Raw genomic sequence first — 13,794 nt, 5'->3', positions numbered from 1 at the left:
CGTCGAAACAATCATCCAAGTGTTCAGCGTCTTCTGTTCTCGTGTGTTCAGCTTGAAAAACATTCACCTTCATTTTGACTCCTGACAACAGTTTAGATTGGACATGAATCCACGTGGCGGCCGGAGGCTCCTGGGACACCGAGCACGTGGAGGCAGACGTCCAGCTCCTGGAAAATAATGATCACGTCTCAGGAATAACAGAAAACGATTTAATGCGCCGCAGATATTCTTTGGTCTTTAATGAGAGAGAGAGAGAGAGAGAGAGAGAGAGAGAGAGAAGGTTTCGTCTGCTCGACTGTTTTCATCCGTTTGAGTTTTAATCATCGGGGGATTCGCGATCTGAGGTTCAGGACAGTTGGATCACAAACTGTCTGTGTGTCTGTGACGGAGACAGACAGACGGACGGAGGCTGGGAGTCCTGTGAAACCTCTCCCCTCTCGTTTCCCATCACTGTTTTTCTTTGGACGCGGCTCAGACTCCTTGTCAGACCCAACATCTGCCGGCTGCTTCTAACTCACTGGATCCGCTGCGGTGGAACAGAGACGTAATGAGACGTGGAGCCTCGCGACGGCAGCGAGCCAACCGGCGGCGGCTCCGGGACATCCGCGACAAGCGCCTGAATAAATGAACGACAGCGTCTCGTCGTGTTTGCGCAGAGCGACAGAGTTTCTCATCCTCTCGTGGTTTGTAAATCATCTGCCGAGTGTGTTTGGATGAGAAACTTCTGCTGATGAGGACGCACGTGGAATAACTGCAGCCTCGATCTGGTGTCATGATTGAGATGAATCGTTGATTACACAAACGTGAAACGACCGCTTGGTGGTCTGAAATGACTCCGAGCAAACCCCCTCCCCTTCCTGCTCCGGGGCCTCAATGGTCCACAGATTGTTTCCAGATTAGTGGAGTAGATCAGGAGTAAAGTCGACTACACGTTCTCCCTAATGGCCTGTTTCTGGTGTGGTGTTGTTGTGGACCCCCCCAGGAAGGGAGGTGTCAACTGTGAACCCTCTGTATATTCTGTTGCAGCCGAGAGGCCCCTCCAAGAAGCGCGACCCGATCCGAGCGAGCACCGCCGACGAGGCCATCGGCAAGATGCTGGAGCAGAAGAAGATCTCCTCCAAGATCAACTACGACGTGCTGAAGGACCTGAACATCAAACCCTGCCCGAGCCCGGCCCGCTCGGCCGAGTCCCCGATCAAGAAGGAGCCGTCCGCCGCCGCCAAGCTGACGGGACGCAGCCGCCACCCGGCGCGAGCGCCGCTGAGCCTCAGCACGCCGCTCAGCACTCTGGGAAAAAGGTCGGTGGGAGGCCGTGTTGTCTGTTCCTCAGTTCATGCTAATCAGGGTTTAAGTCCTGAGAAAATACGAAGGTTTATCAAACACAGAATTACAGCTCATCCTGGAACATTAATGAGGTTTTATCAATTTTGTCCATGCAAACATATACAAAGACAGGTTTTAGTTTGACACCAGAGCTGTCGTTAGTTTTTCTGCGGTGGAGTCGTCCGTGTTGATGCGTCATTTGAAATCTTAACACGAGGTTATCATGTGCAGAATGTCTGAATTCTCCAACAACGATATGAACAACCAGATGAGATAAAGGATCAGACCATGTGTTATTCGTCAAATCATCTGTTCACGCTCTCCCGTCTGATGAGTTTTGTGTATTTTAATAAGAAATTTACAAACAATTTGCTGCCTATACGATCTGAGATATTTCTAAATTACATGTTTAGTGAGAGTGCGAGTAAACCCCCTGATTGAATAGAAACAGGTACATGAATCCATGTTTGATTTAGATGCACGAGGCTGCTCATAGCCTCCGTCCCCCAACCCGTCAAATAATCTTCAATGCAAACAACAGATGCTGGATTTGAATACAAAGGGGGAAGATGAGCAGCGCGTTGACTCGGCTCCTCCGTCGCCGGGTTCAGATCTGGCGTCGCTTTCATTCCGCAGCGATGAGGTCGCACTTCCCAGAATAATCACCTGCGACAGGGACACACGCACACACACACACACACACACACACACACACACACACACACACACACACACACACACACACACACACACACACACACTCACTCCTGTGGGATTTTCTCGGAGGTGGGGAGGGAGGGATTTGTCTCTGGCTGTTGCTCCCGCTCTTCCTTTCATGACGACTGATCCACACCAGAGTCTTTCAGATGGAACTTAATGGGTTTTTTCGCACAGAAAAGCTCAGGGTTGTCTCCCCCCCCCCCCCCCCCCCCCCCCGGCAGTTTGTTTGGTGTTCGGGGGGAAATTGGTTTCCGACAGCTCTGTTTTTAAACCTCTTCCAGTTAATGTTGGTTTTAGGCTCCATCCCGGAGCTTTATAGGAGCCCTATGGAGGCAGCTGTTCAGTGATTAAGGGGATGTAAACCCTCCCCCCTCCGTGTCCTCGCTCCCCTCCCTCGTTTTGCGGTTAGTGGAGCTGCAGTCATCTGGTAGCAGTTTGCTAGGCCCTTCGTAACAACCCCGTCCCTCCCGAGCCGCGTGATAACAGACCCACCAAGGAGCTCCATACGTCGTCTGCTGTTTATTGCAGTTTGGATTCCCCCCTTTTTTTCTTTTTCTTTTTTAACGCGCCACTTTCTTTTTTTCGGGTCAAATAAAGAACGTTCCTTCTTTCTTTCTTTCGCGACGCGGGTTCTTTGTGAGACTTCTCTGAGTGAGACGGATGAAAAAGGAGAGGAGACGAACAGACGTGAGACTTTTGAGGCCAAAGCCTGAGAGAGACGGAAAACAGGTCATGGAAACAAGATGAAGGGAAATATTGAGGCAGAAATTCACTTTAATAAAGCTTTTTAACTCCGCTCTTATCAAAATGAATTGCGCCGGTGATGATGTCAGAGGTTTGTTCAGGGTTTTGAATTCAGGGTTTGGTTCGACCTCTGGTTCCGTCTGTCAACATCTGGAAATGTCCGTCAACGCGACTCTGCAGCTGCCAGGTCATCGCCTCGCGTGGCAGCTCCTCCTCCTCCTCCAGCTCTGTGTGACTTTATTATATCATCGTGAGTTTGCTTTACACACAACTTGTCAAACATCCATTGGAAGCTTCCTTTTTTCTTTTTTTCTTTTTTTTTACAGAGAAATGGATTGAAAATTTTAAAAACGGAGAATTGAAGAATTTAACTACTGTACAACAAAATAAGAAAAATGAAAGTGGTTCCAAAAGGGAAAGTATATGAACACACAGAAAGCCCCCCAAAAAAAGGAACAAAACCAAAAAGATCTGAGGAAAACCACAATATGAAAACGCCAAAACATTTTAAATGAGTTAAAAGCTGAAATGGAGAAAGATGAAAACCATTAGAGATGGAAACACAGAGACTCTCTGAAAAGAGAGGGGGGGGGCAAAAGAATCAGAAGAAACGAAAAATGACTCGTACCCCAGAAAACCAGCAATGTAAAGAACAACTGTAAAGACACAGTGAAGAGAAAAGGACGGAGAAACAAACAGACACAAAGACCACAGACGCAGAATCAAAGGAGAGAAAGAAAAACCGAATGCTTCAAAAAGACAAAAATCTTAAAAAATGGAAATACAGAAATGTTAAATGCAAAAAAAATCACAAAACATAAATGAAAGTACAATGTAAGCGACGCTCAGAGTCTGGACCAGAGTCTCGGGGGGCGGGGGGGGAGGAGACACACCTTCCCTGTCAGAATGATTGATGACACCCATTATGACACATTACACCACGTCCCGTCCAGATCTCGGTCATGTGATGCACTCCATCGATCGTCGTGGGGAAACGGCCTTTTGTGTTCTGGCTCCTCCACGGGCAGGTCGGAGGCGACGAGCGTGCCGAGGCTTCTCTTCATCCTCCTGCTCAAGTGTCGTGTTCATCCTCAACAAGGAGAGAAACGGGCTTTCTCCAGGAGTCGCTTCCTCGCCCCGGTGACGGTTAATCAGCCAATAGGAAACGCGGACGAATATTCCAGTTGCCTCTGAAAGTGGACTGAGTCCGGTCGAGCCCGGAGCCGACGAGGGCGCTGCTGGATTTGAGCCGCTCCAGTTGGCTAATGGCCGCGGCCGGGACGGCTAATCTCCTCCCTGGAAAGCCGACCTGCTCCGTGAATGAAACGACCCGTCTCCCGTTTCCTGTTGTGGTCCTGTTCTCTCTGTGTGTGTGTGTGTGTGTGTGTGTGTGTGTGTGTGTGTGTGTGTGTGTGTGTGTGTGTGTGTGTGTGTGTGTGTGTGTGTGTGTGTGTGTGTGTGTGTGTGTGTGTGTGTGTGTGTGTGTGTGTGTGTGTGTGTGTGTGTGTGTGTGTGTTTTAAGAATGGGACGCTCCGACCTGTGTTTGAATCTTTAAAACGCCTCGTCGGTGAATCATTGATGCCGATCTCCGCTCTGAATCATTCATGCCACACTTTCTTTCATTTTTCTGTTTGTTTTCGTTTCCTTCAATGGAAGGAACCGCTGAACTCGGCACTTTGTCACGTTGAATGCACAAACGTGTTTTTTTTGTTGTTGTGTTTTGTTAGTTTTCACTCTCTCTTCCCCCACAAGCCGCTCGGAGCGGGGAGAGAAGCCCCGCGGCCGCTTGGCGAGCAACGACACGCCGATGATCTCCCATTCTCCCCCCCGGCGTCTCGACCAGCGACCGTTGAGCGCAGAATGGTTCCTTTCAGTCGGCCGGTGGACGAGCTGGACCGTTGGTCCCGGCCCCTGAAAAGGTTGTTGTGCTGGTTATTGAAAAACAGGGGGGGGGGGGGGGGGGGGGGGGGGGGGGGGGGAGAGGCCTGGTGTCAGGGAGACCTATGGAAGTGCAGGAGAAGTCGGACAGTGCAGTCCATTGTGCCTCGTCTGGAGGCCTCACCGAGGGGCTACACTGACGCATTGTGCTGCTCCGGCCTCCTCCTCCCTCTCGCCGGTTCCTCCGCTGCAGAGTTCGCTGGAGTCTCTCTCTCGCTCGGAGGACCAGTCTGGAGTTTGTTCCCTTGTTCTCCTTCCACTTTATTATCCCCCCCCCCCCCCCCCCCCCCCCCCCCCCCCCCCTCTTCTGTAGCTCTTCACGGGGACGTCCTGTCGTGTTTGGGACACTTGAACTACAATGCGGACACAGACTTTAACATCCAGGAACCAGAAGGGAGCTCACTCAGAGCGAAAAACAAACCTCCCGCCAAGCCACGAGAACGTGCTAAGACGCAAGCGCGTATTCGTCTGGTTCCTCTCGGTTCATTTCCGAGGCGTTACCGACGGGCCGCAGATCCAAAATGTCTCCGGACGCGATCGGATAGACGAACAAGCAGAGAGAGCAACGAGTCGCGCCACGTCTGTGGAGCGACGTGAAGAGAGATGATGATGATGATGATGAGTCCACAATGTTGATGTTTTTGGGGGAGAAATGTGACAATGTCAGATGCTCGTCCGCTTCTCTCGACTGACGGATGTGTGTTTTGGTACAGGAGTGTTTGGTCTGTTGTGGGATATCACCTGCGATCACGACTCTGCTCGTCGTCCTATCTTTTGTTGATCATTCTATAATCAGTCTTTCCACTTTTCGGACTATTTGAATCCTCCAGGTCCTTGTTTGTTGTGCAAACAGTCATTTTCACACGTCTGTTTCAGCCTTCGTCGAGCTCCACCTTCTCCCTCCTTCCCTTTGTCCTTCACCTGCCTCCTCTCGTTGCTCCTGTTCCTTTCCCTCCATTTCCTCCCACTGTCGTTTCCATCTCCTCCAGACAGCCTCTGTCCTCGACCTGCTCCGACTCCCTCATCCCACTTTTCCGTCCTGCTCTTGTCTGGTTTGTCATCTCCCTCCTCCCTCCCGGCCTCCATTCGCTCGCCTGCTTTTCTGCGTCTCTCAGTGAAAAGCCCTCAGCGCCGAGCTCCAGGCCTGGTTGTGTCTCAGGTCTCCTGTAGCTCCGGGCGTCTGCAACTCACTAACGAGTCCTTTTGTCTTCCCTCGCGCTCCCTCTCGTCTCTTTTCATCTTTACTCTTGATTTTCCCCGCTCGAGTGTTTGCACTTTGACACGACATCACTTCGCTCAGACGAGTTTGATCGTGAGACTCGAGGAGCGAGTGTGACGAGACTCCTGAGGAAACGGAGCGAGGGGGTGAAAGACGTCGCTCCGCTGGCGTCTAACGTGACTTGTTGTTGTTTTATTTAAAGGTCAGAGTTTCTCTTCACTGTTTCCTTTGCGGCTTATTTCAGCTGACGCATCAGGTTTTTAATTGCCGTCAGTTGCTGCTCTTCCTCTGGGGAACCGGGCTGCTGTCATCTGTCAGTGTTAGTGGTCACGTGAACATGGAGTGGAGGGGAATAATTAACAGGCATCTGGATGAAGTTCTGCTTGAAAGCCCGATTTCTCAGCATCTAGTGAGAAAATGGAACATTGACGTCCCACAATGCAGTTTAATAAGACGTCCACAGGGACGTTTTCTTTCATTTTCGCACTTGATTTCTCAGTCCACAAACTTTTGTCAAAACATTAAAGAGGAATTGAATCTAAAATTGATACAAACTGCTGCCATACAGCAGAGGTCATAACGGCCGACGCATTTTTGCATTCACCGCAGGTGGTCCAGTCGTGACCGACGAGAACCAATCAGGAAGCGAATGCGGGCGACCGCGTCACTGTTCCCAAACGACTCCGTTTGCGCCCGTCCAGACTGCGACGCAGTCCTGGAGGTTTTCAAACCCAAACTAGGGCCGTGAGTGTTTCCGAACTCCTCTCGAGGGGCGACAGCGAGAATCAACCCAGAAAGGTTTCGGTCGCGGGGCCGCAAACCGAAACAAGGAGCTGAAAGGAGCTAAAGCGCCACGTGAAGCCGAGAGGAGCTGCGGAGTTGGTGATTATTTCTGTGACAGTTAATCACTAGGTTCGATCATTTGTTTCCTAGCAAAGTAATGTGCGGATTCATATTTTAAACATGTTCTTAGTTACTGGTTATTGACATTTGCACCGTGAGAAATGAAGGAACGAGAAGAAGTGGTCCTTTTCGTTGCAGAACTATTACATTTTTTTTCCCCTCTGTTCACATTCATGTCGTGACGCCTCGTAGCGATCGAACGGTGAAATGATTACGTACGTTTTTTTTAATATTCGTTCATTGTTTCCCTGTTTGAACTCAAAACAGTTTGGCTGTTTCTGCGTCGTGCACCTGAGAAACTCAACTGATCTCTACAGTTTCAGGCCCTAATCTTATTTCACTCTCATTATTTTCTGTCCACGGCCCCTCCTCCCTCTCTCGCTCTGCACCCAGCCCTTCTGGACGCACTGTACCGCACAGTTTTTCTAGGTTCACCCGTCCCGTCCACTCATTCACTCCTCCTCCTCCTCCTGTCTCTCCTCCTCCCTCCACCTCCTCCTCCAGCCAGCTGCCAAACAGACCCTCCCTGTTCCCTCCGTCCCCACTGGAGGATGGAAAAGCAGTCTTCCAGAAATAGCCCAGATAATTGCCCTCCAGTGATGTTTTTTTCCCTCCCCTCGGTCATATGCGCTTCTCCTCCGCTCCTTCATGTGTTCTTTTCTTTTTTCTCCCCCCCCCCTCCTTTCCCTCTTCTCTTTCTGGACAACTTGTCCAATTCCACGGCTTCTTTTCTTTTCCCGGGAGAGAAAGAAAAAGAGAAGAGAATTCCTCGCTCCCTGGTGGGAGGGGAGCCGGGGGCAACCATTTTGGTCTCTGTTGGTTTCCCCCAAAAAATGCAAACGGGACCCAGAGACCGATCCGGCACGGGAGAGAGACGGGAGGAGTCAGCAGTTGTTCCCCCCCCGGCCAGATGTTGCCACTGCCAGCACTTCTCCGAACGCGGCGCCAGAGGACGAGGTGCAGCGGGGGAAAGAAACACGTCCCGTCCTGTTAGTAGGGGCGCGTTGCAGCAGGTGTCGCAGGAAGACGTCACCTGTGTTGTGTTTTTGATTCAAACTAAAACCGAGCTGAGTGAGTTGGATGTGCGTCCAGCCGTGAAGGGGAACGTGGAGGTCGGACTCGCTCCATCGCAGAGGATGTTTTTCCTTGTGATGTGACCAGCTGTCTTGGGGGGGGGGGGCGGTAATTTGTCTGTGGTTTTCAGCTCCTGCCTGCAAGACTTTGATCCTCCAGTTGCCCCCGCCCTCCTCCTCTTCCTCCTCCTCCTCCTCCTCTTCCTCCTCCTCCCTTACAAACTGCGACCAATCAGCCGTTAGTGGACCAACGGACAGAGGCGGGTCATGGGTGCTGCCCGGCCCGACCCACCCAACCCCCCCCCCCCCCCACACACACACACCCTCGCTCGCTCGGACTCTCCCGCAGCCACGTGACGTTGGTGTCACACACTGCTGATGAGATTGTGAGCTCTTCAAGAATTAACGGTGCGACAATTGTATTGTCGTCTTGTGGGGTTTTCTTTGGTTTCAGTCGTAGTGATTTTTTCATGAGCCTCATTTACAGACGCTGCCTCAGCAAAAAAAACAAAAACTTGGATGAACAAACGCACACTACCTGCTCAGCACCCACAGACACCGTCATGATGTGTTCACATAGAACGAGTAACCGAGTTTGGCCGCAGGATCATTTGTGCTCATTAGTATTTGCCCGTCCTCCCTTTCCCTTTCTCCGACAAACGTGTCTGACAAGAGTGGCGATGGTAAAGCCTCACAAAGTGGTTGTGCTAACTGGGGCTAAAGCTGGCGTCCAACTTCCTCGCTCACTTCCTGTCGAACCCTCATCTTCGCCCGGTCACGATACAAACAGCAACGGGTGTCAAAAAATCTCGAGCTGCCCACACACAGGAACGATAGTTTTACAAAGAGTAGACAAACACAATATCAGAACTCATAGAAGACAAATTAAACATATATATATATGTGTGTGTATATATATGTTTGTATATATATGTGTATATACTGTATATATATGTATATACATATGTACATATTCACCCAGAGATGGTCAGTTTGTTGATATAGAAATGCAAATTTTCACTGCAGAAGCTCGAGTAAGCCCTTTTTTTTTGCAGATTAACTTTCTTTGGACTCACTTGTTAATCCACTTATTGTTTCAGCCTTAGCAGTAGATTAACAGGAGTCACATCACATTCGGACCAGTTATCTGCAGTAAACTGGTAAAGAAGCATAATGGAACACAAGTCAACGCGGGTGAATTTGTCCCCAGACAGCCGTCATGCACGATGTTAAGAAACGTTTAATTCGCATTAAATTGGCTTCTTTATAAATGTCTCTGGCTCGCGATCAGGCGAGCGGAGCGATGACGCGCTTGTTGGCACATAAAAGAAAGACGCCAGCGGGCGAACAAGGCCTGGAGAAACGCTCCACGTACATTTCACGTCTTCAAGTTCCGGCTCTTATCCAGAGACGATGTTGCGATATTTGACCCCTGCCCCCCTCCATCCCAGCCCCCTCCCCTCCTCGTCAGCCCATTCCTCATCAAGTGCTGAGAAAACATGAGAGCATCTCTTGAATTCTGGAGGACATGCCACATCCGCTCGCTGAGCAGCGACGTGCAGCTCTCTCTCCTCCTCCTCCTCATCCGACCAAACACTTTTTTCAACGGCCAAACCTTTGTTCTCCGGCGCGACTCGCCCTGTAACTAATGGGACGGCCGGGGCTGGAATGTCAAGGCTGAACTGTAAAACTGGGCCACTTGGAAAACATCCCAGTTTTCATCCGCGGCTTAGCCACAGAGAAAAAAAGAAAAGAGACAGAGAGAGAGAGAGAAACGGTCCAGCCAGCAAACCAAAAATGTTGACACTAAAAAAGAAGAGTCGATGCTATTGTGGTACTTCGTGGCCTCACGGGGGGCGTCGGCCATTTTCCCCCCCGGAGCCACGAGAAGAGACGTCTTGGAAACGCGTGGAGATAAACTGCCTCTTTTGTCCGTCGTCATCTTCACTCTCAAGTTGCTCTCCGCTCTTTTTTTAAACCCCAACATGATATATTAGTTTCATTTGTTATATTTCATTCCCCTTGTCCCCCCCCCACCACCACCATCACCACCACCACCACCCCCGAGCTATTGCCAGTTGTCAGCCACTGGCTAAACGGCCTCTCCCTCAATCGCCTTTTCAGCTCAGGCTTAGTCTCATTGGCAGTAAGCTGATTAAGGAACGAGCCGCTAAGCTCGGCAGAGACTGATAGTCTGACGGAGAGAGGGAGAGTCGAGGCGGAGTGGATGAGGGAGGGGGGGGAGACAGACAGGAAGGAGGCAGAGATTAATAGATGGGAGATGGATTGGGCTCTGGTGGTGTGACGTCTCTGGAAGGTGAAATGTTCTGGGTGTTTGTAGGAAACTGCAGGTAACGTATGTGTGTGTGTGTGTGTGTGTGTGTGTGTGTGTGTGTGTGTGTGTGTGTGTGTGTGTGTGTGTCGTGTCCTCGTCTGACCTCGTAACGGAGTCTGGGAAAGGAAGACGAAGACGCGAGCGTGACCGAAGGGCGAGAGACGCGACTCGGAGACAGGAAGTGAAAAGTGCGTGCGCTTTTGTCGCCATTGAGCGTATGTCACACGGACGAGCGGCCGACATCAAGAGACGGAACACGGGACGGAGAGGATCCAAGACTGAGGAGTTCTGTTTGAAAGACGAGAGAAAAATGTTCAGTTAGCAGGACGACAGAGGGAAACGCAGAAGATGAGATGGAAAAAAAGTTAGTTCGGCAGGAAAGAAAACCAACATTTTCCCCTTTTCACACCTGAAAGTCCGAACCTGAGTTTGTTACATCGTTTACATTTGGAGTAGTTAGTTTTGGTTTGATATGAATACGTCCTGACGTACTTGACATCGATTGGTTTGTTGACGGCGTGCGTCGGACCTCGGCGTGTTGTCAGTCCGACAGGTGGTACGCACCAGTTTGAATTAAGAAAATGAATGAACCGTTAATACTGTCGCCACCGTCGTATCTTCATGGTTTGACAATCAGCATCGACGACTTCTCGACGCCAGGTCGAATACGGCATCTGAACGTCCTCGTCGCTCAAACGTTATATCGTCATATCCCCAAAGTCCACAGGTGCAGGGTTCATTTAGTTCACAACTCACGCACGTGCAAACCACACGCGCGCTTATACAGTATTACACGAGAGCATTTCTGCTCCTCATTATATGCAAAAGAATATATGATTAATCAGATCATGTAAAAAATGTTGTTGGACACATTAAATATTGATGTTAATGTGAATCTTATTGGTTAAACAACCGAAACTTGCAGCAGCAGCACAGAAAGTTGATCCTTTCAAATCCACTCTGACACATTAAAAGGAGAAATATGACGTACGACGCACATCTGTGGACTTTGGTGAGCAGAGAACTGTTGCGTCGGACGACTTCAATCTGCGATTCAGAAAAACAAGATTTGTGGGGTCGGGAGATATAAAGAACTGGTCCCAGATTGTTATTGATCGCAGCGGCGCTCGTCCGTCGAGTTGTGGAGGACGCGAACAGAGACGCCGCCGTTCGAGTTTGAGTCTGCAGAAGTCAAGGAAAAATTAGAAGATATTGAAATATTTTTTTACAGAAAATAAATGTTGTTTTAGAGAAAACAAGACCTCATTTAACCTCCCTCCTTGTTTCAGGAGTTACAGAATATACTGACACTTAAGTAAAGCTAAAACAAATCTGTCATGCAAGTAAATAGAAAAACATTTTAATAACTGTTTCTCCACATGCAACTGTGGATTTAAAGCTTTATTACGTGATATAATTCACTTTTAATCATGTGATAACTCCATTGTTTTTCCTCTTGAGACTTGATTTATGCGACGAGGGCCCCGACCAGGCGCCGGGAGACACTCCCCCCTCCCGCTGCTGTAAAAGCGGTCGCCATGGAGACGAAAACGTCTGCCGCCACAGGTCGCCCCGCGGCTCTTGTTGACGACCGTTTGACCTCCGACCTCTCTGTTAAGTGACTCGGAGACTCTTCCCCAGTGAGCAGCTCAGATGAATCACTGCCGTCATGAAAAGAAAAGCTTGTCAGCCCCCAAAAACATAACGCGTAGCTTGGATCACATCGGATTTATGACAGACAAACTTGTGTTTGATAACCTTTTTTAAAAATTAGTATTTACAACATGGAATGAGGTTGAGATGGCTCCTATTGACCTTCATTGATTATTCAATATCGATTAAAATCTCAACTAAAAGTCTCAAAAGAAAAAAAGACTCTGTGAAGAAACTCAGGACTTTTGGTGAGAACAAAGGACACGAAGAGAAGAAGAAGAGGAAGAGGAAGAGGAGCGTCGACCAGGCGGTAACAGGGGTCGCAGACCACCGCGGGGAGGGAAAGTTAAGAGCAAATGAAAAAGTCTGATGAAACGGGAGACGAGTAAAGTCTGGAGCGTGGGCGTGAATAATAATACGACCATCTGATTTCCTGCTGATGGTGGGAAGCTCGATCCACAGGGAGGGGGGGGGGTGGATTACAACTTTTATAATACTCGCTTTCCTTTTTGATAGAGGGGAAGAATTCCCGCATTGCTAATTAAAGAACGTCATTAAAGAGAGTAACTGAGTACATTTACTCCCAAGTACCACGTCGAGGCACGTGATACCTTTAGACGTCGAGGCACGTGATCCCTTTAGACGTCGAGGCACGTGATACCTTTAGACGTCGAGGCACGTGATACCTTTAGACATCGAGGTACGTGATACCTTTAGACGTCGAGGCACGTGATACCTTTAGACGTCGAGGTACGTCGAGGCACGTGATACCTTTAGACGTCGAGGCACGTGATACCTTTAGACGTCGAGGCACGTGATACCTTTAGACGTCGAGGCACGTGATACCTTTAGACATCGAGGTACGTGATACCTTTAGACGTCGAGGCACGTGATACCTTTAGACGTCGAGGTACGTCGAGGCACGTGATACCTTTAGACTTGGAGGCACGTGATACCTTTAGACGTCGAGGCACGTGATACCTTTAGACGTCGAGGCACGTGATACCTTTAGACGTCGAGGCACGTGATACCTTTAGACATCGAGGTACGTCGAGGCACGTGATACCTTTAGACGTCGAGGTACGTCGAGGCACGTGATACCTTTAGACTTGGAGGCACGTGATACCTTTAGACTTGGAGGCACGTGATACCTTTAGACGTCGAGGCACGTGATACCTTTAGACGTCGAGGCACGTGATACCTTTAGACGTCGAGGCACGTGATACCTTTAGACATCGAGGTACGTCGAGGCACGTGATACCTTTAGACGTCGAGGTACGTCGAGGCACGTGATACCTTTAGACTTGGAGGCACGTGATACCTTTAGACGTCGAGGTACGTCGAGGCACGTGATACCTTTAGACGTCGAGGCACGTGATACCTTTAGACGTCGAGGCACGTGATACCTTTAGACATCGAGGTACGTGATACCTTTAGACGTCGAGGCACGTGATACCTTTAGACGTCGAGGTACGTCGAGGCACGTGATACCTTTAGACTTGGAGGCACGTGATACCTTTAGACGTCGAGGCACGTGATACCTTTAGACGTCGAGGCACGTGATACCTTTAGACGTCGAGGCACGTGATACCTTTAGACATCGAGGTACGTCGAGGCACGTGATACCTTTAGACGTCGAGGTACGTCGAGGCACGTGATACCTTTAGACTTGGAGGCACGTGATACCTTTAGACGTCGAGGCACGTGATACCTTTAGACTTGGAGGCACGTGATACCTTTAGACGTCGAGGCACGTGATACCTTTAGACGTCGAGGTACGTGAGACCTGCCGCGTTAATCCGAGGTAGATTGCTTTCCCGGGGATTTGTGCGGCTGTGGAAACTTCCCAGAGCTGTTAAGTCCTGTATCGTACTGTATGATAAGC

At 49.7% G+C, this 13,794-nt stretch overlaps 1 protein-coding gene across 3 annotated transcripts in view; it reads left to right on the top strand.

Moving 5' to 3' along the window:
* The window catches only part of LOC118286745 (transcription factor IIIB 90 kDa subunit), a 66,486-nt gene that overhangs the window by 39,500 nt on the left and 13,192 nt on the right, over window positions 1–13,794 (top strand). For all 3 annotated transcript variants that reach the window (XM_035611425.2, XM_035611424.2, XM_035611426.2), the window contains one exon: window positions 1,027–1,298. In XM_035611425.2, coding sequence (XP_035467318.2) covers window positions 1,027–1,298 — 272 coding nt within the window. The remainder of the gene's footprint in view (window positions 1–1,026; window positions 1,299–13,794) is intronic.

This window comes from Scophthalmus maximus, chromosome 15 (assembly GCF_022379125.1).
Source record: "Scophthalmus maximus strain ysfricsl-2021 chromosome 15, ASM2237912v1, whole genome shotgun sequence".
In the NCBI taxonomy this organism is placed as follows: Eukaryota; Metazoa; Chordata; class Actinopteri; order Pleuronectiformes; family Scophthalmidae; genus Scophthalmus; species Scophthalmus maximus.
This window is presented reverse-complemented; position numbering and strand designations above follow the sequence as displayed.